We start from the raw sequence: 25657 nt of genomic DNA, 5'->3' as shown, positions 1-25657 counted from the left end.
GGAGTCATATCCACCAACCCCTCCTATGTCTGGGCACTGCTGGGAGTCATATCCACCCACCCCCATACTGTTGGGCACTGCTGGGAGTCATATCAACCCACCCCCATACTGTTGGGCACTGCTGGGACTCATATCCACCCACCCCTTTTATGTCTGGGCACTGCTGGGAATCATATACACCCACCCCTCTTATGTCTGGGCACTGCTGGGAGTCATAGCCACCCACCCCTCCTATGTCTGGGCACTGCTGGGAGTCATAGCCACCCACCTCCCTATGTCTGGGCACTGCTGGGAGTCATATCCACCCACCCCCATTTGGTTGGGCACTGCTGGGAGTCATATCCACCAACCCCTCCTATGTCTGGGCACTGCTGGGAGTCATATCCACCAACCCCTCCTATGTCTGGGCACTGCTGGGAGTCATATCCACCCACCCCCATACTGTTGGGCACTGCTGGGACTCATATCCACCCACCCCTCTTATGTCTGGGCACTGCTGGGAATCATATCCACCCACCCCTCTTATGTCTGGGCACTGCTGGGAGTCATAGCCACTCACCCCTCCTATGTCTGGGCACTGCTGGGAGTCATAGCCACCCACCCCTCTTATGTCTGGGCACTGCTGGGAGTCATATCCACCCACCCCTCCTATGTCTGGGCACTGCTAGGAGTCATAGCCACCCACCCCTCCTATGTCTGGGCACTGCTGGGAGTCATATCCACCCACCCCCATACTGTTGAGCACTGCTGGGAGTCATATCCACCCACCCCTCCTATGTCTGGGCACAGCTGGGAGTCCTCTGCACCCACCCCATATATGTATGGGCACTGCTGGGAGTCATATCCACCCACCCCCATACTGTTGGGCACTGCTGGGAGTCATATTCACCCACCCCTCATATGTCTGGGCACTGCTGGGAGTCATATCCACACACCCCTCCTATGTCTGGGCACTGCTGGGAGTCATAGCGACCCACCCCTCCTATGTCTGGGCACTGCTGGGAGTCAAATCCACCCACCCCTCTTATGTCTGGGCACTGCTGGGAGGGATGTATGACATTACAACGCATGCTTTTACCACGCATGCTTTTACATCGCAAGTTTTACAACGCATGCCTTTACAACGCATAGTGCTTTGGGGTGCTGGATAGTGACTAGTTTAATTTACTATTCCAACTCCAGTCCCCGTGGATAGTAGGGAAGGTGTTGGATAGTAAATTAAATCTATTCCCTATCCTAGAGCGCCCCCCAGCGCAATGCGTTGTAATGGTTTGCATTGTAAAAGTTGCGATGTAAAAGCATTGCATGGTAAAAGTTGCGTTGTAAAGGATGTTTCCCTGCTGGGAGTCATAGCCACCTACCCCTCCTATGTCTGGGCACTGCTGGGAGTCATATCCACCCTGCCGTCCTATGACTGGGCACTGCTGGGAGTCCTCTGCACCCACCACTCCTATGTCTGGGCACTGCTGGGAGTCATAGCCACCCACCCCTCCTATGTCTGGGCACTGCTGGGAGTCACAGCCACCCACCCCTCTTATGTATGGGCACTGCTGGGAGTCATATCCACCCACCCCTCCTATGTCTGGGCACTGCTGGGAGTCATAGCCACCCACCCCTCCTATGTCTGGGCACTGCTGGGAGTCAAATCCACCCACCCCTCCTATGTCTGGGCACTGCTGGGAGTCATAGTCACCCACCCCTCCTATGTCTGGGCACTGCTGGGAGTCATAGCCACCCACCCCTCTTATATATGGGCACTGCTGAGAGTCATAGCCACCCACCCCTCCTATGTCTGGGCACTGCTGGGAGTCCTCTGCACCCACCCCTCCTATGTCTGTGCACTGCTGGGAGTCATATCCACGAAACACTCAGATGTCACGCACCGTACCCCAACATTAATGACGTGCGTGCGGCTCTTGTCACTATTGCACTGGGGCCATATGCGAGCGTGAAACGCACCTTACCCCAACATTATTGATGTGTGTGCGGCTCTTGTCACTATTGCACTAGTGCCATACGCGAGCGTGAAACGCACCGTACCCCAACATTATTGATGTGTATGCGGCTCTTATCACTATTGCAATGGTGATATATGCGAGAGTGAAACGCACCGTACCCTAACATTATTGACGTGTATGCGGCTCGTATTACTATGGCAATGGTGATATTCGCGAGCGTGTGACGCACCGTACCCCAACATTCATGGCATGTGTGCGGCTCGTATCACTATTGCAATGGTGATATACGCGAGCGTGTGATGCACCGTACAAGTACACTTCCGTTGTTGCGGAAGGTTGTACTCACCGTATGCGCCGTCGTCGGTTTCTGTGCACCAGGTCGTAGGCATACAGGACTGGGATGACACGGCCGAGAGGGTTCATGGCGTGTCTGTCGCGTACCGGGGTGCGGTTTGGGACAGAATCTGCTTTTATGGCTGTTTTCAGCTCCCGTAGCAGAAGGGTCGTACGGAGGGTCGTCGACACGGATCGTACTTTCTGTGCCGGAAACTGCTGCCAGTTTACGTACGGACGGCGCGTACTGCGTGACACGGATATGAATCGTATGTATTTTTTTGTCGTATGGTGTTTGGTACGGCTCGTACGGAGATGTGCTTTGGGTTTGGATCGTACTTGCTCGTACGTACGGAGACGTAGAGGGTTTACGATTTGTAGGGAAATACGCTCCGTACAACTATTTGTAGGGGATTTTACTGGATCGGAATTGGCCCCTAAGTGTAGTGTGAAGGGGGGCCTTATTTACAAAGTGGCGTTAAGCCATGTTTAATGGCTTAACACCACCTTGTAAATAAGGCATAGGGTTTATCTCCACAGGAACATATTTTAAAGTGACACTCCTGTGGCGATAGGGGCTTGTAAATATGCCCCAGGGTTTGTGCAATGTCCTGTTTTCAGAATGCCTTGCACCATATCACGCATCATGCAATGACAGTCTGCATGCAGTTTGTGTGTGGGTCCCTTTGGGTGGCATTATACATGCTGCCGCCCTTAGTGACCCTCTATTGTAACCATATCCTGGGTACCATGGGTTCCATTTAACAGGGTTTTACAAGGGGGCTAAAGTCCTTGCCAATTGGGTTACAATCCACAGTTGTATCGTTTTAGGGAAAGGACACTGGCACTGGGCCTGGTTAGCGGAGACCAAGTGCACTCACAATCAAAAGCATCAGTCCCAGTTAGCAAAAAGTGGGGGTGAACATGTCAAAAAGAGGCATTTTCCAACAGGGTTACACAATTAACGGTAAATAATGTATTTTTTTGGCCATTGGAGAATAGTTAAATCTCTCACATCCATAGAAATGACATCACCTTTATCAAATAGGGTAATCAATGTAATGATGTTTAATTCTTACATTTTATGAGATATTTGCAGTTACATCTAGGAATGTACAGACCTAATCTCTACTTTGATTATTTTATTAGGTGGGATTGCTTGGAATACAGATGCTGTGGACACATGATTCAGAAGAAGCCCTAGACAATGCAAAGGATGATAAAAAAGTCATGTCCACAACTAATCAAAGATTTCTAGACATTTTAAATACATTGATTAGCCAGACAACGCACAATCTTTCAAAGTTTGAAAGAATAAAGTTTGAGACGTTGGTTACAATTCACGTCCATCAACGAGATATCTTTGATGATTTGGTAAATACATGCTCATTGCTTAACTTTGTATTGTTTATGTTAAATGCATAATAATTGTGTTTTGCCTTTTCTGTATTTAATATTCTGTGCTGTATAAACTGTCAGGCCAGTACTCCGAGGTCTGTGGATGTCTAAGGCAATGAGGCCATCCTCGTGAAATCAGTGGTGTAACAAAACTTGAGGGGGCCCCCTGCAAAATACATGGAGGCCCCCCCCCTCCGTGGCCCGGCCCATCACCTACTACTTTGCCCCACTTTGGATGGATTGACAGATGGGTGGGTGGACGGTGGTACGGATGAATGTAATGTAAAATGTAATGTAAAAATTACTTCTAAAACGCAACTAACACCTAGCGGTTTCTTGGCGCTCGAGCAGCAAGGAGAGAACAGTTCGCGAGACACGAGGCGTTAGCGGTAAGCACTACAAAACAAGTGAGTCTTGAGAAGGGACCTAAAACGAGCATAGGGAGAGACAGATCTGATACTCAAAGGGAGTGAGTTCCAAAAGGAAGGAGCAAGAAACGAAAATCTTAATCCTCCATGTTTCTTGCGTTTAAAAACCGGGACCTTGAGTAGGGCCAGGTAGGAGGAATGAAGATTACGAGAGGGAACATGAGGGTGTAGTAGTGAAGAAATAAAAAAAGTACTCACACCGGCGAGGGACCTAAAGATGGTGCAGCCTAACTTGAACTTGCTCCGCTCGGACACGTGGAGCCAGTGAAGGGACTTTAACAGAGTACTGACGTGTTGGTGCCTAGGTTGATGGTGAATGAGGCGTGCAGCCTGGTTTTGAACAAGCTGCAACCTCTTCAATAAACAGACCGGGATACCTGCATAAAGAGAATTGGCATAGTCAATCCTCGAGATGACTAGAGCTAACAGGACTAGGGTGAGGGCCTCAGAGGTCAAAAAATGGGCAATTTTCCGGACTTTACGGAGCTGAAAGAAACAAGACGAAACTACAGCATTGATCTGAGGCTTCATCGTAAGATCATTGCTGATAATGACTCCCAGACTTTTAGCTGAGTCGACTGGGTTAGGGGGGGGACCCAAGCTCACAGGCCAAAAGGTAGATTTCCATGGGTTGGCGGCACCCCCGACAAGAACTAATTCTGTCTTGTCGGGGTTGAGCTTAAGGTGATTAACCCCCATCCAGTCACTGATGTGACAAAGGGTGGACTGGAAATCAAGAATGGACTCCGCTGAGCCATCAATATTAAAAATCAACTGGATGTCATCCGCGTAATTGAACGCGGTGACATGATTGCCTCGCAAGGACCAGATAAGGGGGGTCAGGTATAAATTAAAAAGAAGAGGGGATAAGGAGGAACCCTGCGGGATGCCACATGTTAAGCCGACCCTGTCAGCGGTGAACTGAGAGAGCCGGACCGCCTGATGGCGGTTGGTCAAAAAGGAGCGAACCCAGTCCAGAGCGGTGCCCCGGATGCCAGCCTCCCTGACACGGTCGATCAAAATGGCATGGTCGACCGTGTCAAAGGCGGCCGACAGATCCAGGAGCACCAAAACCTGGCTGATGTTAGAGTCCGCCCCTCTCCGCAGTTCCTCCATAACTGACAGTATGACTGACTCCGTAGAGTGGGCGGGCCTAAAACCGGCCTGTTGGGAGTCAAGATATTGGGAGTGTTCAATAAATGAGCTCAGAATGTTGGTAACATGAGACTCAAGAATTTTACTGAGGTAAGGGAGAAGGGAAATGGGGCGAAATTTACTCATGACCGTAGGGTCCGCTGTGGGTTTTTTCAAAATGGGCACATCCTCAGCAACCTTGAAAGAACAGGGGACCAGGCCAGAGGACAAGGACGTGTTCAAAAGTCCCAAGGGGGGAAGCAGACAAGCTGTAAAAGCCTCGCGAAGAATCAAGGGAGGACAACAGTCGGTAGGGGACCCAGAAGTGACCTTACATAAAAAGGCTAAAAATTCCTCCTCCGAGATTGGAGGGATCTGAGTAAGTTGCTGCGGATTAGGGGATAACAAGGAAAGATCGGGCCTAGGGGAGAGAGGCAAGCCAACAGGAGTGATGCTCTTTTTAATATTAACAATCTTGTCCACAAAAAACTGATTAAAGGAGTCACAGAGCGCTTGGGAGGGGAGAGGTTTAATAGTGACCCTGTCTGGATGTGACAGCTCCTCCACAATGGAGAAGATGTCTTTGGTTTTGGTGGTAGAGTTGACGATTTTTTGTGAAAAATAAAAAGTCTTAGCAGATAGAAACGCTGTTTTATATTCTTTAAGCAGAGACATATATCGCAACTTAGTGTCCGCGAAATAGCCTCGCCTCCAACGACGCTCAGCCTGCCTGAGCTCGAGCTTTGAGGCTTTGAGATCTTCAGTAAACCACTTTTGTGCGTCATGAAGACGCTTAAGCTTAGTGTACTTAAATGGGGCAACAGCATTACTGGCTGATTCAAGCCAAAGCGTAAGAGCTGAGGCTTGGGTGTCGATGGAATTAGCTGCAAGGGGAGGGGAAATTTTAAGTAGGTCAACAAATTTACCAAGCTCAGCCCTGTTGCAATTCCGGGCTCGAAAGTTACTCTCCAGGGCTCTACTAGGACAGGGAGTAGTTGTGAGGGAGAAGGAAATTATAAAATGGTCTGACCATAGGCCGGGGGAAATAAGGGGAACCGAAATCTCCACATTAGATGTCCAGACCTGGTCCAAGATGTGACCCTTAATATGGGTCGGAGCATTTATATGTTGGCGACAGTTCATGCCGGATAGGAGATCCGAAAACAGTGGAAGAGGCACTCTCCTTCTCGTCAGAAGGCCAATAGTTAAAATCTCCTAGGATTAAAATATTGGAGTTATTAATAATTAATTGAGAAAGCATATCGCCAAACCGCGGTGAAAGTTGGGCATAGGTTGAGGGGGGCGGTATCCTAATACACAGATAAGGGGTGTGGCTGACGATTCCAATCTTAACACAAGGTGATCAACCAAAGGAATACGGGCCGTAGTTAGAACAGAGAATCTGATAGGAGATATAATAATGGCTGCTACTCCACCTCCTGGCCTGCCAGAGGCTCAAATCCGCTTGCAGGATATAATAACCAGGGGGGATAGCCGCAAGAATGTCTGGAGAAGACTCAGCGTTAAGCCAGGTCTCGGTCAGCAACAGTATGTCGGGTTTCACAGATTCTAAATAATTAAATATTTCCAACTGATGTCTTACCAGTGAGCGAGTGTTGAGGTAGCTCACTGTAAGCTTCGGTAATGAGGGCCCTTTGATAGAAAAGGAGGTTTTAATACCTGAAAGAAGGGGTAAGGAGGGGGAAGCTACAGAGACTTGTGCTAGGGGCGAGGTAATCTCAGGGAACAAGTCCCTGGCGCAAAATATCCCCAGTGACTCAAGTTTGAGCCGAATAATAGGCATAAGGGGCCAATTAGCATGTAAGTGAGTAAGGTAAGAGGATAAAAATCCTGAGCAACGAACAGGGGAACTTGCCCCTTGCCCCGGCCGGCCGCGGACGGGCGCAGACGGGCTTACCTTAGGCGCACCTTCGGCGCGCCATCGTCGCGCCCGCTGCGCTCGTCCGCTGCGCTTCTGGGGGGCCATTGCAATTTGAAGCTAAACCCCACCCCCAGCTAGACCGCAACGCGCGTCACCGCCGGGAGCCAGGTCCTCACCTAAGATGGTGCCTGCCCTCCACAGCAATCGGCACGTCAGCCGTGATGTACCGGGGCAGGGAGCCACACCCCACCGAGGAAACGAGTATCAAATCACCCGCTGTCTGGCCCAAATAAAATCAGGTAGGAGAGATGAGGAAATGAACAATTTTAAAAAGGTCGCGCAGCAAGGCTGTTTAAAAGTACTAACACGGCGAAATGGTAAACGGGTGACAGAAGAGCTCCACGCAGTGTCGGTAGCTCGCAGTCTGCCCCCAGCGCACAGCGGACCTTCAGTAGTGCTGCCACCACACCTACTAGCACCGCGGAGCACCCCACGCCTGTGGTCATTTTGAAGTTAAACCCCACCCCCAGCTAGACCGAAACGCGCGTCACCGCCGGGAGCCAGGTCCTCACCTAAGATGGCGCCTGCCCTCCACAGCAATCGGCACGTCAGCCGTGATGTACCGGGGCATGGAGGCACACCCCACCGAGGAAACGAGTATCAAATCACCCGCTGTCTGGCCCAAATAAAATCAGGTAGGAGAGATGAGGAAATGAACAATTTTAAAAAGGTCGCGCAGCAAGGCTGTTTAAAAGTACTAACACGGCGAAATGGTAAACGGGTGACAGAAGAGCTCCACGCAGTGTCGGTAGCTCGCAGTCTGCCCCCCGCGCTCAGCGGATCTTCAGTAGTGCTGCCACCACACCTAATAGCACCGCGGAGCGCCCCACGCCTGTGGTCATTTTGAAGCTAAACCCCACCCCCAGCTAGACCGCAACGCGCGTCACCTCCGGGAGCCAGGTCCTCACCTAAGATGGCGCCTGCCCTCCACAGCAATCGGCACGTCAGCCGTGATGAACCGGGGCAGGGAGGCACACCCCACCGAGGAAACGAGTATCAAATCACACGCTGTCTGGCCCAAATAAAATCAGGTAGGAGAGATGAGGAAATGAACTATTTTAAAAAGGTCGCGCAGCAAGGCTGTTAGTACTAACACGGCGAAATGGTAAACGGGTGACAGAAGAGCTCCACGCAGTGTCGGTAGCTCGCAGTCTGCCCCCAGTGCTCAGCGGACCTTCAGTAGTGCTGCCACCACACCAACTAGCACCGTGAATGCAGTTAAGCTCGGCGGTCAGGTGATGTTGACTGACATTGGAATAGGATTTATTTAATTTACTCTATTCAATCGTCTATTGATCCCCCCTTCGACGCTTAACTGCACTGGCCGCCGCTGGATGGATGGATGAATGGATAGTTGAATGGATGGACGGGTGGATGGAATGATGGGTGTGGGGCTGAGGATGGTGGATGATTGGTTGGGTGGATGGTTGGTTGGATGGATGGATATTTGGGTGAGTGGAATGGGTGGACTGGATTTGAATGTTAGAATGCACTTGACATAGTGGGCAGTGGGAGGCGACAGGACACTGGGGCCAGCTGGGGGTCTGGTTTCAGAAGCAGGCATGCAGCATTGGTGGCTAGGAGGCAAAGAGGCGCCAGTCACAGACCCTCCTCTCCCCAGGCCTGTAAGGGGTGCCACAGTAAGCAGACCCTTCCTTAAGCTTCTCTCTAGAGTCTCAACACCCTAAAGGGATCATCAGTGAGTGGGGGCCCATGCCACCCAGACTCGGCCTGTGATTCTCTGCCCCTAAAGGCCTCTCCACAGCCTCTCTCCAGCACTCCTGTGAGCCGCTATTGTCCAGGTGAACAGCCCCAAGTGCCCCTCAGATCATAAAGAGATAAGATACTCCTGTGGGCTAAGGCACTTGCTTCAAAGATGTTACTATAATCTTTGACTTAGTAAGTTCAAATCTTGTCAGCCTTTCATTACTTACACAAGAGTGGGACAACTTGTATGTCCTTACATCAGTATAAATATTCTGAGCTTCTCAGTGTCTCTGATCTGAGTAAACACAGATATTTAAGCTTCAAATAAATCTGGTCTTTTGAGGCATATCAAAAGCTAGTACACAACGCACTAATGTTGTCGATTAACTAGCAGCTGGGATGGTGTCTTTTCAACAGAAGTCCTGAAAAGCCCAGGTCAACAGTTTTCATACCTGTGGCTCTCTAGGGCAGGGAAGATTATCAACAATTATAGAATTTTGATGAGGAAATGGGGATGAGGTGCAGGGATGAGAATTGGAGGAGTGTGATTAGAGGAGAATGCGAGGATAGAAAAGATGAAGGTAAGAACAAAGGACAAAACAAAAGAATGGTAAAGAAAGAGGTAGGTGAAATAAGAGTAACCGAGTGAGTAGAAGGCAAGAGAACACATTTAACAGATGTTGATAAGAGAAGAGTATGAGGGTGATGAGTGTTAAACTAGAGAAAGTGATGAAGATAGTGTTTGAGTTGAGTTTGAGTGTTTGAGTTGGACGAAGGAAGATGAAAGAGGACTCTGGGAAAGCAGGATACAGGAGCAGGAGAATGATGAGCAAATTGGGTGATGCAAGTAGACTGATGATTGGTAAGCATGTACTGGGAGAGGGTGATAAGATGGGAGTAGTAGGAGAGGAGTATGAAATGGTGAAGGTGGAAGATGAGTCTGGTGAAAGATCAAAATGATGAGAAAGGAAGGTGATCAGAGAAAAGGGTGGTGAGAACATGATAATTTGGGGGAAATGGAGTGCTAAGAGGAGAGTGGTGGAACACAAGGAAGGAGGACGGTGATGGGAATAGGATATACTAGTAGGAGAAAGTAGGAAAACAGGAAAAAGGAGGGGACAAGCTAATCCTAATTTAGAAGAGACAGTTCAGTTTTGAAGCATTCACATAAGATGTATGTTTTCTCAGGTTTCTCCTCGAATGCATTCTGCTCATAGAGCTGACAGTCAAATACTGTTTGAGAAACTAGCCACCAAATTGAAGGACCACTTGTCATTCTCAGAAGTTGTAATCTTTGCACAGTGGGAAGCAAGGGGTTGAAACAGACCTCTGTTTGAAGTTTGGTTGGTTCAGCTTAGGTTGGCAACTTTGATTGATCATCCAGTTGTTACTTCTCTTATTTGGAGTACATGTACCGCAGTAGGCACTATCCAAAACTTTAAAAAAAAAGTTGCATAGGCTAGTACTTCTTCTTTAAAACATGTACGGCTTTCAAGTGTTTGTAGATGTTCTGCATGCTCAGGAGCACACTATGTAAATAATTCAGGCCTTGTTGCTGTTGTCATTCCAAATGGTAAAGGCCACCAGGAAAGAACAGGAACAGGTGCAGGGCAGCAGGATTGCACACATCCATGCACCCCCATAAGTACAGCCACTATCCTCATACAGCAGTAGGAAAGGCAAGACTGACAAAAGAGGGTGCGGTGGAGAGAGTCAAGGTTGAGATAGATAGAAAGAGGAGTAGGTGAAGCAGAGAGAAGGGAGGGTTATAAGTAGAAGAGTGATGATGAGAGGGAGGCGGGTGAGGCAGAGGGAGGGTAGTGAGAAAGAGAGATAGAGGGTGACTGGTGAGGCAGAGACATAGAGGAGGGTGAAGAAGAGAGAGTTGGGTGAGATAGAGAGAAGAATGGAGTGCAGGTGGAGACGCAGTCAGAACACGGAGAGGTGGAGAGAGAGGGGAGAGTGAAGCAGAAAGAGCGGCGAGTGAGATGAGAGAAAGATGGGGGTGGGTCAAACAGAGAGGAAGCCGAGGCAGGGAGAGAGAAGGGAGAGTTGGAGAAATAGTAGGGGGAGGCAGAGGAAGTGGAAGGTGGATGAAAAGGAAAGAAAAGGGAAAAAAGAAAAGACGGGGTGGGTAGGTGAACAGGGTGAAGTGGAAAGGAAGGAGGTTGAGGTGGAAAGAGAGATTGGTGAGGTGGGGAGAAAGGATCATGTGTTAGAGAGAAAGATGCCTGATGCAGAGAGAACAGAAGAGATTAAGCACATAGGTGAAACCCCAAGAAAGGCAGCACTAAAACTAGTGTGCATGCTCTCAGCAGTAGGTACAGTATGCAGCTCAGCCCCCCTTCAAAGCCCCTCCAGCATGCCTGATCCCAACTCACTGATACCTGGGAAATGCCATGCACCTCCATTCATCTTAACGGCCCACCCATGCTTTCTCTTGGCCCTCCCAAATCCTGAATCCTGGAGCCAAGCCTGAATGTACCCCAGGGGGCAACTCCTAGTGCCTGGAGTCAGCAGCCGCCTCCCCGTGCCCACTACAAGCCACGTCACTTGCCCGTAACCACCTGCTCTTGTATGCCCCCACCCCCCGCCCCAATGTCTGTGAACACCCCACAGTGCCCTCAGCAGAACCATCACCCCAAAACTGTGATCTGGTTCTGCCTACCTCCCTCAAGTGAATTGCCATCGGCGGCCACCCCTCACCCATGCAGGCAACACTCTGCCATGAGGAGCACACGGCGAGCAACTGGCAGAGCAGCTCAGCTCAACAGTACTTGCTCTCTCTGGGTGAGGGGGCCCATGGAGTACGCCCCCCCCTGCAATGCAGGGACTCTGGGGGCCTGTGTTACGCCCCTGGTCCACAGTCAAACACTGAATATTACTGTAGTCATCCTTCCAGGCCTTCTGCAAGAGTCCCTCACCCACTCCTGCAATTAAAAAACCCTGGCAAAGCTTCATGTAGAATCAGTGGCTTCCTAAAATGTAACAATAAAGGGTTACTTACATTTCTTCAGAGCAGTGTCACTTTATCACTGGTGCCTGCTGAATATCAGGACAATCAAGGTGCACGGCTGCGGGGTCCTGGGCCTCCTGCACCTGGGGTGGAGGGGGGGATAAGCCCCTTTGCCTGCACACACAGAGTTCTATCACTTGTCTCTCCCTCTCAGCATTGCTTCTTCCTTTGAATTTCCTTTTGACCTTCTCCTGATCACTGCTCTGTCCACTGTTTCTTTCTGCACTCCAGCACTCTGGTTTACAGATAAATCCTGGGGTGCCTTGCCTTCCAGGCCCCCATACACAAGCAAGAAACAAAAGTAATAAATTGTAACAGTTTTTTTTTGTATGCAAGATCTTCAGAAAACTGCTTCCTGCCCAAAGAAAGGCTGAAGCTGGTTAGAACTGGTGTGCAGTGCTCAGGCCTGTGCTTCAGCACTCTCTTCAGGGTGGGGGCCGAGGGGGCCCCTTCAAGAGTAGGGAAGCCTGGAGCTGCAAACTTTCTCCGGGCCAAGTCAGCTCTGTGCTGCCTCAGAGGAGCAGTGCCCTCTCTGGGGCCCCCACCCCATCCTTGTCAGGGGCCTGGCACCTTGCTCTGACTGAAGAGAAACAATGTTGATACTTTGTTTCTCTTCAGTCCACAGCGTGTGCAGGGCAGACTGCTTTAGGGAGACAGAGGGGGCCCCCTTCACTTACTAAAGACTGCCCGCCCCCCTCCCCCACCGTCCGTGTCCTCTGTCTTCCATCACAGGCCTGTCTTCTCCTCAAGCTCCTTTCCTCATTGGTTTCACTACCTCTTCTCTTGCTCTTCGTCCCTCACCCCCCCAACCCCCATCTGTCTCCCGTCCTTCCCAGTTTGTCCACCCCCTGCTTCGTGTGCCTCTTCTCTTCCGTTGTGCTACACCTCAGAGGCCCGGGTGGGGCGAGGCCCAGACCTGGATGGAGACCAATGATTTACTAGGAGGTGGGTCCCCCGCCTGCGCACTTTAGTAATGAATGAAGATGCTGCGTGCCTTGCGCGCGCACCACCATTTAATGAATGAGGAGGCCCCCATTTAGGCTTGCTGGCTCTGATCAGACTGAGGGGCCCCTGGAGCACGGGGCCCCCCGCACCGCAGGGGCTGCGTGGGCGTGTGTTACGCCCCTGCGTGAAATGTATTGCTGTTGTCCCTAGAACCACAGAAGACGTATATTATTGTAAGCTCACTCATTTGCTAAATACCTTCCCTTTAGGCATTGACTTTCAGGAGGTAGTAAGGATGAATAAACAAGGCTTAGTGCTAAAGGGTGGTTGTATGGTAGATAGTTCGATTCATTTAGCTGATAATAACTTAAATAAATATCCAGGCAGTGTTGTACTGTTTTGTAAAAGCGGCAACATTTTAAGTATAGAACTGTAGTAATAGGGTAGCATAGAGCACTATATTCTGTAGCTCCGTCCAAGTGCCTGTAGCAATTAGCAGCATCTTCCATGATCACATTTCATCTTGAAACGTAAAGCTGTGGGCTTGTCTGCGTGGGTATTGCAAAAGGGGGAAGAATTATAAGCAAAGCTTCTTTTTTCTCAGGAGGATGCAGATTTCTGTGGCATTAGTATGACTTGCGTCTTCTAATTCCGCTGTGATGAATTTTAATACGGTTTTAATACCTTTTGATCCATTCAAGCTACAAACAATTTTATGGATTTAAAATCTGCAGAATATATAGTAGATGATGGATTATGTGGCACATTTGGCAAATCCATAAGTATGCGGAAAAGGCCACAACCTTGCATACTTCTAGTGGCCCTGACCTTAGTACAAAGGTGTGAGGGTTCTGCCAAGTATAGGTTTTTTATTGTAAGTGGATCCTTCTAGTGGGAAAACTATTCTTTACAACTGTATTTGCACAGCACAGTGCAACACATACAAAGTTTAAAAAATATGCTCCACTGCTATGTCTGCCTCAAGGACACATAGGTTTTTGGTTCACATCCCTGTCTAACCATGGGCAATCTCTTGGGTAGCATTCCATAACCATCTTTCTTTCACCCTCAATGCCAACTCAGTTTGGACCCAGCCACAAGCGAATTAGTCTTGACTCTGCTTCAATAGGAATAGTCCATCCAAACTGCCAGGCAAGGTTATCCCTGAACCAGAACACAAGCAGCCTGATTTTGCTAAGAATGTTCTGGTGTATCACTGGGTATAGCTCTGTGTGGTCCCTTCCTCTAGGAGGGGTTATGGAAGAGTCATTCAAGCAGAGAATGAAGCCGGTCCTAGGCAGGCACTGGTAAAACTCGATCAAGACTGGTAAAACTCGATCAAGACTCGATTACGGGAACGCATTGTACGCTGGGATGCAGGCACAGTACCTAAATAAACTACAACGTCTGCAGAACTCGGCCGCACGCCTAATCCTAGACATCCCTAGAACAGAACACATATCACACCATCTAGATACATTACATTGGCTCCCCCTGGCAAAACGAATAAGGTTCAAATCTCTATGTCTAACATATAAGGCACTCCAGGACAAAGGACCCTTGTTCCTCAGAACCCACCTAAAGCCATATACCCCTTCAAGAGAACTAAGATCAAGCCAGGCTAAGCTGATACAAGTTCCCAGGTTCAAACAGGCAAGATGGGGAGGCAGAAGCTTTATACTGCATGCTGCTAAAGACTGGAATCGTCTTCCCCTTGCTATCAAAAATTGTACCTCCCTAATGTCATTTAGGAAATCAGTAAAGACATGGCTCTTCAACCTCAGTTAAACCCAGCTCCCGCGTCATCAGGACAAGGTCTCTTCCCCCAGCGCCAAGACGCCCAAGGGCATAAGTGCGCTATATAAAACTACAAATCAAATCAAATCAAATCAAAACTCAAAACAGAGGCTACAGCAGAGCAGAGGCCACACATACATTCAGTGGCTTGTTCAGGAGCTTGTCATATGGTAGAAAAGAGGACAAGGAGACAGGGTGGAAGCTGATGGATGAGGAGAAAAGGCAGCAGAAATTAAGAAAAACAGAAGGGTGAGATTTAATTGAGGTGGATAGAATGAGAGTAGAAGGAGGACTTCATCTGTAGAGGCAAGATATTGAGGGGGAAAGAATGGAGGGGTGATATTGCAATATGAAGTAGTGAGAATAAAGTGAGAGGAGAGACAGCGTTAGAAAAGGAGATAGTAAAGGCATAATGGAAAGAAAAATGGGAGAGTAGAGAAAAGATAAGTATTGGGATTTGAAAGAAAGAAAAGGTACTGGATAAGAAAGGAGAAAATACCAGAAATTTGGAGAGGAAAGAAGATTTGGGAGTGAGAGAGAGAAGAGATGTGAGTGTAGAGAGAAAAAGGCATTTATGGAGTGGCGAAGCTATGGAAGTGAGATAGAAAAAGGAACACATGAATAAGCAAGATATGGACGGAAAAGAAAGGAAGTTAAATGTAGACAGGAAAGAAAAAAGGGAGCGAAAGGAATAATGTAGAAAAGAAAGATAAAACAACCAAAAAGGGATAGGTAGACCAAGAGGTGACAAAGATAAGCACATTCATGCTATAGGTTTTATAAAGTAAGTTTTGAATGAGAGCGAAAAGGGGGATTATTAGGAGTCTGAGGGAGAGAGAAGAGGAGCGATCAGATTGAAGAGAGGAGACAGGATGAGGAAAAAGTGGATCAGAACAGAAATAGAGAAAGAAAATGGGTGGGTAGGAGGAGCAAAGAGAAGAAAAAACAAAAAAGGGAGGAAGGAGATAAGGACATGCAAAAGAGATTGAGTGGTAGTGGATAGGTATAAGGGGCCCGATTCACAGAACTGACTTAAGACAAAATCCTAAACTTTTAGTAGTAGTAAAGTTAGGATTTTGTCTTAAGTTTGACTTAAGACAAACTTAAGAGAGACTTAAGTTAGGATTTTGTCTTAAGTTTGTCTTAAGTCTGTCTTAAGTTTGTCTTAAGTTTGTCTTAAGTATGTCTTAAGTCTGTCTTAAATCCTAACTTTACTACTACTAAATGCCTTTTATGAATACCAAAAGTAGTAAGTTTAGGATTTTGTCTTAAGTTAGATCTGTGAATCGGCCCCAAGAAAAGGTGCAAGGGGGTCATAAGAATGTCAAGGAGATATCAAATAGTGAGGAATTGTAGGTAGATCATTTAGGGCAAAAGATGCTTTGGCATCCATGGCCAGAGGTGCGATAAGCCCACTTTGCCCCTTAATTGGTGTCTATAGTACCAGAGGTAAGGGGAGCATTTTTTTCTTGTTTGCATTAGGGACCATTGCACCCTTTTTAAGCTGCTAATTTCGGTAGCTTGCATACAGAACATGCTTGCTTATTAAGTTGGTGCTTGTCTTCAGCGCACACAGCCTTAGCTGCAGAGCACGGAGAACCTTCATTGCTGCACATAGCAGAAACAAAATTAGAGGGAACATTGATCATGTGTCAGGTAAAAAGTGGTGGGTAAACATGGAAAAAGGGGCACTTTCGTACACAACCCTCCCAAATAAAAGAGAATGAGACTAAGCTTCTTCAGAGACCAAACCGTAGCAAATGCCTCCCTCTCAATGGCACTCCAATGCTGCTCTCTAGGGAGTACCATTCAGCTTATGAAAGCAACACTTTAGTCTTGTCCTTCATCATTGGTCTGGCATAGAACCACTCCTATCCCTAGTTCAGAGGCATCAGTCTGCACAATTAACTGCTTTGAGTAATCTGGAGCCTTGAGATCTGAAAGAGACATGTTAGTATTAGATTCCTTACCTTAGAATATCCCCAGGCGTCAGACTGGATCCGGAAATTTTTGCGTAGCAGTACCCTTGCGCGTCGGTAGGCGTCGTCTGCGGCTCTGCGTCCGTCGTCGGCGTCGTGGGCGCCGTGATGACGTCGTTGGAGTACTTAGACGCCGACTCCGCGTGCTGACGTCAGTTCTTCTTTTTTCCGCGCCAGCAAGCGCAGATCTGGAAAAAGCAGTAACCCTAGTCACTTTTTGACTAACTTTTTTTTGATCGTTTTGATCATTTTGTGATGTATTCCTATAGGTTCTGTATCGATCCCCCTATTCCTGACCCTGGTTTGGTTAATAATTAACTAGCAGCCATCCAACGGTGCAAAAACGGTTATCTGATTAAGCCACACCACGGCACAGAAGCGCGTTATCTGATTAGGTCATAACGCATGCCATCTAATTAGACAAGCGATATTCCTCCAGCCCCTGATAAGGCATACGGAGTTCTCAAAACAAATCAAACCTATGACAACCTGGGAAAATCCCTGCGGCCATTGTTTTGATTTCACCGAGAACTTCAGCAAAAGAATGTGCGAACGAGCCTGTTCATATGACATCCTTATTGACGTATCCATGTCCATCCTTACGTCAATCTCGGCACCTTACAGGTATAAATATTACCGACATTGCCTTAAGCAAACACACGCGCTGGTGACGAGATCGGAGCAGCGAGACTTGCCGAAGAGGCTAGCACAGAGCGGACCCCGCTGGCGCTGCCCCGCCTTCCTGACGCGCTGAGAACGAGACGCTGCTTTTCTCCTGCCGAGAAATCCAGCTCCGGCGCTTCCAAGCGGCCCTCGCAGGCAGCTGGAATATCAAGACCAGAGACGAGAGATACCAGCCCTCAACCATTCTAGATCTCAGGTACAGAACTGAACAACCCCTTGCAGAGAATTCTTGAGTCAGTCACTTGGCAAAACAAACTTAACTTAAACTGCTACTTATCTACTCCCGCCCACGTATTAGGCTTAGGTCAGGTACACTGGGGTAGGCGTGGTTAGAAGCACCAGTTGAGTACGATTAGTCAAATGTATATATGTATGTATCTATTTTATCAGTTTTAAATATCATATGGCTTAGAAACCATATCAATGCTTCTGCAGTATTATTTTATACTCCTGCTTTTATTGTATGCACTTTACTTAACCATAAGTATCGCAATAATATCGATTCATTTCTCTTGTATGAGAAAAGAGACTGATCAATAAATAACATCTTTTATTGAACACGCCCGTCTCTTCCTTTTCTCTACAATCTGGTGAAACTAAGAATGCACTGAACTGACTGAGTAAAATAAGTTGTCTTTTGTTTTCACACGACTCTAGAGATACACTCTTGATTAGGGGAGAGCAAAGTTGTCATGTTCTATGGTTGTCAGAAACTAAATCCCTTCTTGTCAAAGTCAAAGTCAAAAAGTTTATTTGTACTGGTACTCAACAGAGGACCACAAAATATACAAGTTACATATAGAATGAGATTCAACATTATCAATACAAAGATAAAAACGATTTTAGAAATTTATACAAGTTAAAACAAACAAATTCATTCGGAGGTTGCTTGCAAAGAGCAATAAGTTCTCTCACTGTCGTGATTCTGCATGAGCAATATATTGGTGCTAAAAATCTAGTGCACGCAGAAATTACAATCTGGTTCGGACATACAAATAGAACATGTTCCAAATTCTGATCACCCCCAGCGCACAATGTACATAAAGCAGATTCCCCCGGGGACCATCTTGAAATAAATGAAAGTAAGGGAAGAATGCCTAGTCGAAGCATAGTGATTGTTCTCCTAGCTCCATGTGTTAGGGTTAGCCCGATATAAGGCCGACTTTGTTTAAATTCTAAGGAATCAGCAAATAGTTTATAAGTGGGTAATTTGGTGCAGTGTCGGGAGTCCACTTCGTAACTGAGCTTTGGGGTAAAACATTTTAAAAACAGTTTTAGTTGTGCTGGTGACCAATTTTGCAGCATATCAACGGTAATATTTGCTACACGAAATGCTTCAGCCATGTTCCCTCTAAAAACTTGCTTTTTAGCATCGGACTCAAAGGTTTCTTTTTTCAACAGTGACCTTAGTGTGTTCTCTTTTGCGTGCAATAAGCTGTAGGCCCACCTTATTACATTTGCAATTGCTACTGCATAGGAACTGGTCACTGATAATTCCAGTCTCAGTGCTTGGACAGGAACTGCATCTGACAGTTTCATAATTTTCCTTAAAATCTTCCCCTCTTTCCGATCCATAAAAGCCCATTGTTTTATGGGGATGTACTCCGTCGCGTAAGAAAGTACAGGAGGTATTTTTACTTTATAGAGGTTTATCAGAGATGAAAAATGTCTATTCCCTGTTGCGCTATATAGTCTCAGGAGGGCCGCTACATGTATATCTGATTTCCTTGACAAATTATTCAGTTGCGTGATGTTAGATAAGTTTTTTGAAAGGATCCTGCCGAGGTAGGGATAGTTCTTAACTTCTTCTATCTTTTCCCCTCCTAATCTCCAGGTATATTTCGCACTTTGTTTCCTCCCCGAGAAGGCCAGCACTTTTGTTTTTTGTATGTTTGGGACTAGATAATTTTCTTTAGAGTATTTGTGTAAAATGTCTAGTGACGTTTGTAATCCGAAGGGGGTAAGATCCAACAACACTATGTCATCAGCATACTGTAAAGCAATTATTTTTTGATCAGCAATTTTTGGAGGTAGATTAGAGCCCAATTGCAGGTAATGGCACAGGTCGCTTAGGTAGAGGGAGAATAATATTGGGGCTAGAAGGCACCCTTGCTTTAGTCCATTTTCAGTTTTAATTCTTTCCGTATAACCTCTTTCTCCCCCCATTTGAACTTGACACCAAGTATTGGTGTGTAAGCTGATTATAGACTGTAATAGTTGTTCATTTATGCCAAGTTTCCTCAATTTTTCCCACAATGTTGGTCGGTCTACCCGGTCAAATGCTGTCGAATAATCTATAAAGGCAGCGTATACAACCTGATTTTTTTGTGTTATATATTTGTCGATGATGGTTTGAATAACTGCGATGTTGTCAGTTACCGAATGTTTAGGCCTGAAGCCTGCTTGAAACATCGGTATCCGGCCAGTCGTGAAGGCCCATTCTTTTAGACGATGTAAAATTTCTGCTGCAAATACCTTGCCCACGGAGTCCATAAGTGCTATTTGACGAAAATTGCTTGCCCGGGTTTGCTTCCCTTTTTGTGGATCGGGATGATTATACTTCCCTGCCATGATTTTGGGATTTGGCCAGTATCTAAGATGTAATTAAAAAGGGGATGTAACAGCTGACTCCATTCCTTTGGGGCAATTTTTAGTGCTTTGATCGGAATCTGATCTGGGCCAGACGCTCCTGTTGATCTTGCTTTACGTATGTTTAGTTCCACAGATGTTGCGGTGATTTTATTTAATGAGAGTTTAACTTTTTCTTTGTTGTAGACCCCACTGCTTTCTGATAAAACTATTGAGTTTGGTCTGTAAAGGTCTGTCAGAAAATTTTCCCAGGCATCCGGAGGGACCGGTATTGATTGTAGTTTCTTTTTGGATCCAGTAAATTTTCCTATTAGGTACCAATATTTGCGCTGGTCGTTCTTGTTCGCCGCTATCTGTATATCTACCCAGTTACGATCTTGTACAGTTTTTTTATGTCTCAGATTCTCACGTCTTAGTTGATTTTTGATTTTATTTATTTCCTTTTTTATTTCTGGAGTGGGATTCATATATTGGGCGCGTATATATTTGTTTAGTTTTTTCTTTACCTCAGAGTTCTTAAAGGTGCGGTTATTTTTATCTTTATTCTTACTGTTATCAGCTGAATCCTTTGCTATCATCTTAAGGATAAGAGATCTGTACTCTATTATAGTGGATTCAAAATTTTCGATGGGATTTTCTGAGAACGTTCTCGTTAAAAGTTTTGAATGATCAATCAGAGACGTAATTATGTCGATGGTATGAGAGTTCCAGAATATACGTCTCTGATCTTTGTTCACCACTACATTGCTTTTTAGATATGTTATATGACAAGGTGCAGAAGATTTAGGTAACCAATCTGTTGTCAAGTGCATTTGGGTATGATCGCTTTCTTGACAGAACTGGTTGAGCAGATATGAAACTGTTTCTAGCAAGTCATAACTTGTGATTACATAATCAATTATAGATGAAGTCCCATTTCCCCGTCTGGTATAATTTGCAGGGATATCCCCTTCCATGCTACCATTCAATATTACTCCATTGATGTTTGTCAGAGTTGATAATAACAGTTTCCCTCTTTTGTCGGTCTGTATGCCCTCCGGGAAATGTGGAGATATTATGTCCAGACCTTCTTCTAAATGTAGTTTTGCCCATTTATTAATTTCAAAATTAGAAATTTTACTATTGAAGTCGCCAACAATTAAAAAGGATGAGTGAAGATGGTTTTCTGTTATACTCTCAATCCTTTCCATGATGTTTAAGAGTGTTATATCATGCTTTTTTCCTGGAGGAGCGTATACATTAAAGATGAGAATTGTTTTAGGGTGAGCTGTACTGTGTGTTTTAACAGAGATTTTAATGCACTGGAGGTTGTCTGAGTTGGTATCTAATATTTCCTGGGCCCACAGATATTCTTCCCTTAATAAAATAGCTAAACCGCCTTTAGCATGACCTCGATGTGTATTTATTGCCGGAATTTCGTAAACATAATAATTTTGAACAGTTGTAGGTTCGGTTGCCCATGTTTCTTGTAAAATCAAGATATCCGGCCAATTTCTAGTGGCCATGGACAATTTGTTCTTTATTCCACCTGCGATGTTCCAGGAGGATATTTTTATGCCAGTGCTAAACAGATTGTTGTTGAGATCTCATGGGTTTGTTGCTATTTAGAGTCTCTGATACCCAAGCCCAAGACTTTGTGCTATTACCGTTCTCAGGTATTTTGGGAGCTTGATACCAAACGGCCCGTTGACCTTTGTTCACCAGAATTTTTAGTTTCTCTTGCCCTATAGAATAGGTGTCTGAGTGCATGATTGCTTGGTCTTCCAACACTCCAATATCTCTTGGAAATTGTTTCCTGTATGAATTGGAGAGTGCACTAATTTGGGCATCATACCCAGTTGAAACTGTACTGACCATTGATTCTTTTTTTTCCACAACATCATAGCCTTGTTTGTATAGTATCTCCTTATCATTCAGGATGATTTCTGGGATAACAGACGACCAAAATGTTACCCTTGCTAATTTATTGTTGTCTTTAATAGGAAAAGTTACTAAATCAAGTTCGTGGCTACTCAGTGATTGTAGAGACTTAATATGGCGTAGTAAGTGTATTATCCTTCTTCTGTTGAGTGGGGATGAATCACTAGGAAAAAGTTCTTCGAATTGTATAGTTTTGGGAGAAGACTCTTTTTCTCTTTGTTTGTTCCTATCCAGATGTTCCATGATTTTATTATTATTATGATTTTGAATTGGATCCTCTAGAGGTCTGAAAGAGACAAATTCTTGAGCTCTTGGATCTAGTTGTAACGACTTCTCTTCAAAGTTTTTCCTAGTTACTGATTTTGCTATACTTTCAGATGCTGTTATTTTTCCAAATTCTTCCTCTTCCAGGTTTTGTTTTCTAGCCGACTGTCGAAATTTTAGTTTGTGAGCTTTCTTTTTTTGAATCCTCCTTATTGGTTTTTTTCTCCTTCTTTTCCTTCCTTCTATGTTACTTTCCAGATTCTTTTTATCTGTAGATTTTCCATTATCTTGTGCTGATATATTAGACATAGGTATTTCCTGGTTATCTGATACAGAATTATTTACCGGTGTAATTGTTTCGCTTCTTTTTTTAAATATTGGGAAATTGTTAATTTTTTGCTGATGTTTTTCTTTGAAGAGTTTTTTTAAGGAATATATTGTTGAATCATTTAGATGTTTCATCTTTTGTTTTTGTTGTGTTTGGGTCTTAGAAGTTTGAGTGCCGAAATCACGTGTACTTTTCTTCAGTTCATTATTATGTTCTTTCAATATATTACTTTGCTCAGATCTTGTTTTCGTTGGTAAATTGTTTGCCTCTACTAAGCGGAGGTCTTTTTTCTTTTTCTTATTAACTAGATGTTTTAGTATCCCTATCTGAACGTCCAGGGTTTGATCAGAATTATCAAGAATATTTCCCAGAAAAGAGAGAACAGATTCTAGAATCTCTTGCAATGAAAACAGGGCTTTTGATATGGGTGGTGTCGAGTCGATCATGTTGTTATTTGTTTTGGAGTTGATATTGAAGGGATCAAATGAGAGGTCAGTTAAGGTAATTGGAGGAGATGTTTTATCTTTATTGTTCTGGCTTATTGCATGTTCCGAGTTTTGCAGTCCTAGAACTGATTTGTTAACATTTAAATCAACCGATAGCGCTGAGCTCCCTTCAATTTTAATAGGAGTAGAAGTTTTTAGCGTAGTCTGATCTTGTTGAGGGTTAAGTAGATCAACTGGAGTGCAAAGTGATTTACTACTTAGATCAGTGACTAGAAGACACAGTTGTGATTGTTGGTTAGGAATCGTTGGAGTGCATTCTAATTCCCTTAAAATTACGGAAACATTGGAAGAGGTTTCTCTGTCGGATGTATTCAATTCTTGAGTGTCTTTCGTTGTAAGTGTGGTAAAATATGTACTAATTGCCGGTGTAACCGTTATCCGACCAGGTTTAATTGCCTTGTCGGTAGATTTCCGAACAGCATTTTCTGTCCCCATTCTTTTCATAAATATCGTACGGGAACGTAATTTTTTGAAACCCATGTATTTGCCTATGTACTTTAGATTGTTGTGGGTTATGGGTTCTCAGGCGATAACACCGATGTAGGTTCTGATGTAAGCTATGGGTTGTAAGTTGACTTACCGAGTGTTGTGTTCTCTGTAGTAATAATCGGGATGAAAAGGGGGGGGGCCCGGCCCGTCCTCGGACGTCCCCGGACGGCCACAGACGGCCCGCCCTTTGCCCGGGCTTATTCCCGCGCTTGGTCCCGCGCGCGTCCCGCGTCGCGGGGATCGCGATGTTATTTGAACGTTTCGTTGGGGGCGTGTCCGTGGGCGGGTCGCCTGGGGGAAGAGGAACCAGCTGACCTTCGCTAAGGTTTCTGGTCCTCGCAGTCCCCCAGGCTAGGTGCTCTCGCTGTATGCGCCCCGGCCTCAACCCCTCTGACTCCAGCTGGGAGCGACAGGCAGAGCATGCCGAGTGCAGCTCACGCTCACACCAGCGAGTCAGGGGGAGGCAGCACCACGACACGGAGAACTACAAGCGTCAGCCCCAGACAGCCAACACAGGCTTCAGACGGTGAAAGAGACTTTCTTGCACAGCGGTGCAGAGTACAACGAATCAGCAGCAGTTCTAAGCTCCAGTGAGTGGCGCCCGCGAAGCGGGGGTCACGAAGCTATAGCCAGCTCGTTGGGGGCGTGTCCGTGGGCGGGTCGCCTGGGGGAAGAGGAACCAGCTGACCTTCGCTAAGGTTTCTGGTCCTCGCAGTCCCCCAGGCTAGGTGCTCTCGCTGTATGCGCCCCGGCCTCAACCCCTCTGACTCCAGCTGGGAGCGACAGGCAGAGCGTGCCGAGTGCAGCTCACGCTCACACCAGCGAGTCAGGGGGAGGCAGCACCACGACACGGAGAACTACAAGCGTCAGCCCCAGACAGCCAACACAGGCTTCAGACGGTGAAAGAGACTTTCTTGCACAGCGGTGCAGAGTACAACGAATCAGCAGCAGTTCTAAGCTCCAGTGAGTGGCGCCCGCGAAGCGGGGGTCACGAAGCTATAGCCAGCTCGTTGGGGGCGTGTCCGTGGGCGGGTCGCCTGGGGGAAGAGGAACCAGCTGACCTTCGCTAAGGTTTCTGGTCCTCGCAGTCCCCCAGGCTAGGTGCTCTCGCTGTATGCGCCCCGGCCTCAACCCCTCTGACTCCAGCTGGGAGCGACAGGCAGAGCGTGCCGAGTGCAGCTCACGCTCACACCAGCGAGTCAGGGGGAGGCAGCACCACGACACGGAGAACTACAAGCGTCAGCCCCAGACAGCCAACACAGGCTTCAGACGGTGAAAGAGACTTTCTTGCACAGCGGTGCAGAGTACAACGAATCAGCAGCAGTTCTAAGCTCCAGTGAGTGGCGCCCGCGAAGCGGGGGTCACGAAGCTATAGCCAGCTCGTTGGGGGCGTGTCCGTGGGCGGGTCGCCTGGGGGAAGAGGAACCAGCTGACCTTCGCTAAGGTTTCTGGTCCTCGCAGTCCCCCAGGCTAGGTGCTCTCGCTGTATGCGCCCCGGCCTCAACCCCTCTGACTCCAGCTGGGAGCGACAGGCAGAGCGTGCCGAGTGCAGCTCACGCTCACACCAGCGAGTCAGGGGGAGGCAGCACCACGACACGGAGAACTACAAGCGTCAGCCCCAGACAGCCAACACAGGCTTCAGACGGTGAAAGAGACTTTCTTGCACAGCGGTGCAGAGTACAACGAATCAGCAGCAGTTCTAAGCTCCAGTGAGTGGCGCCCGCGAAGCGGGGGTCACGAAGCTATAGCCAGCTCGTTGGGGGCGTGTCCGTGGGCGGGTCGCCTGGGGGAAGAGGAACCAGCTGACCTTCGCTAAGGTTTCTGGTCCTCGCAGTCCCCCAGGCTAGGTGCTCTCGCTGTATGCGCCCCGGCCTCAACCCCTCTGATTCCAGCTGGGAGCGACAGGCAGAGCGTGCCGAGTGCAGCTCACGCTCACACCAGCGAGTCAGGGGGAGGCAGCACCACGACACGGAGAACTACAAGCGTCAGCCCCAGACAGCCAACACAGGCTTCAGACGGTGAAAGAGACTTTCTTGCACAGCGGTGCAGAGTACAACGAATCAGCAGCAGTTCTAAGCTCCAGTGAGTCCCTTCTTGTCTATCCAGGGAGGTTAAACTCCTCCTTGCCTATTCGAGAAAGTTTCTAGTGAACTCTGAGCTAGCTGGCAAACCCAAAACTTTAAGTCTAATATCGTCAGTAGAAGACCTAGTTAACCTCCGTCCTGGGTCTATACTATTGA

At 46.9% G+C, this 25657-nt stretch overlaps 1 protein-coding gene across 7 annotated transcripts in view; it reads left to right on the top strand.

Moving 5' to 3' along the window:
- Positions 1-25657, top strand: part of DNAH8 (dynein axonemal heavy chain 8) — a 10041960-nt gene that overhangs the window by 5171868 nt on the left and 4844435 nt on the right. For 6 of the 7 annotated variants that reach the window (XM_078647354.1, XM_078647353.1, XM_078647355.1 and 3 more), the window contains one exon: positions 3441-3665. The exons of the other annotated variant lie outside the window; for it this stretch is intronic. In XM_078647354.1, coding sequence (XP_078503480.1) covers positions 3441-3665 — 225 coding nt within the window. The remainder of the gene's footprint in view (positions 1-3440; positions 3666-25657) is intronic. 7 annotated transcript variants of the gene reach the window in all.

The sequence above is a fragment of the Lissotriton helveticus genome, chromosome 6 (genome assembly GCF_964261635.1).
Source record: "Lissotriton helveticus chromosome 6, aLisHel1.1, whole genome shotgun sequence".
NCBI lineage: Eukaryota > Metazoa > Chordata > Amphibia > Caudata > Salamandridae > Lissotriton > Lissotriton helveticus.
This window is presented reverse-complemented; position numbering and strand designations above follow the sequence as displayed.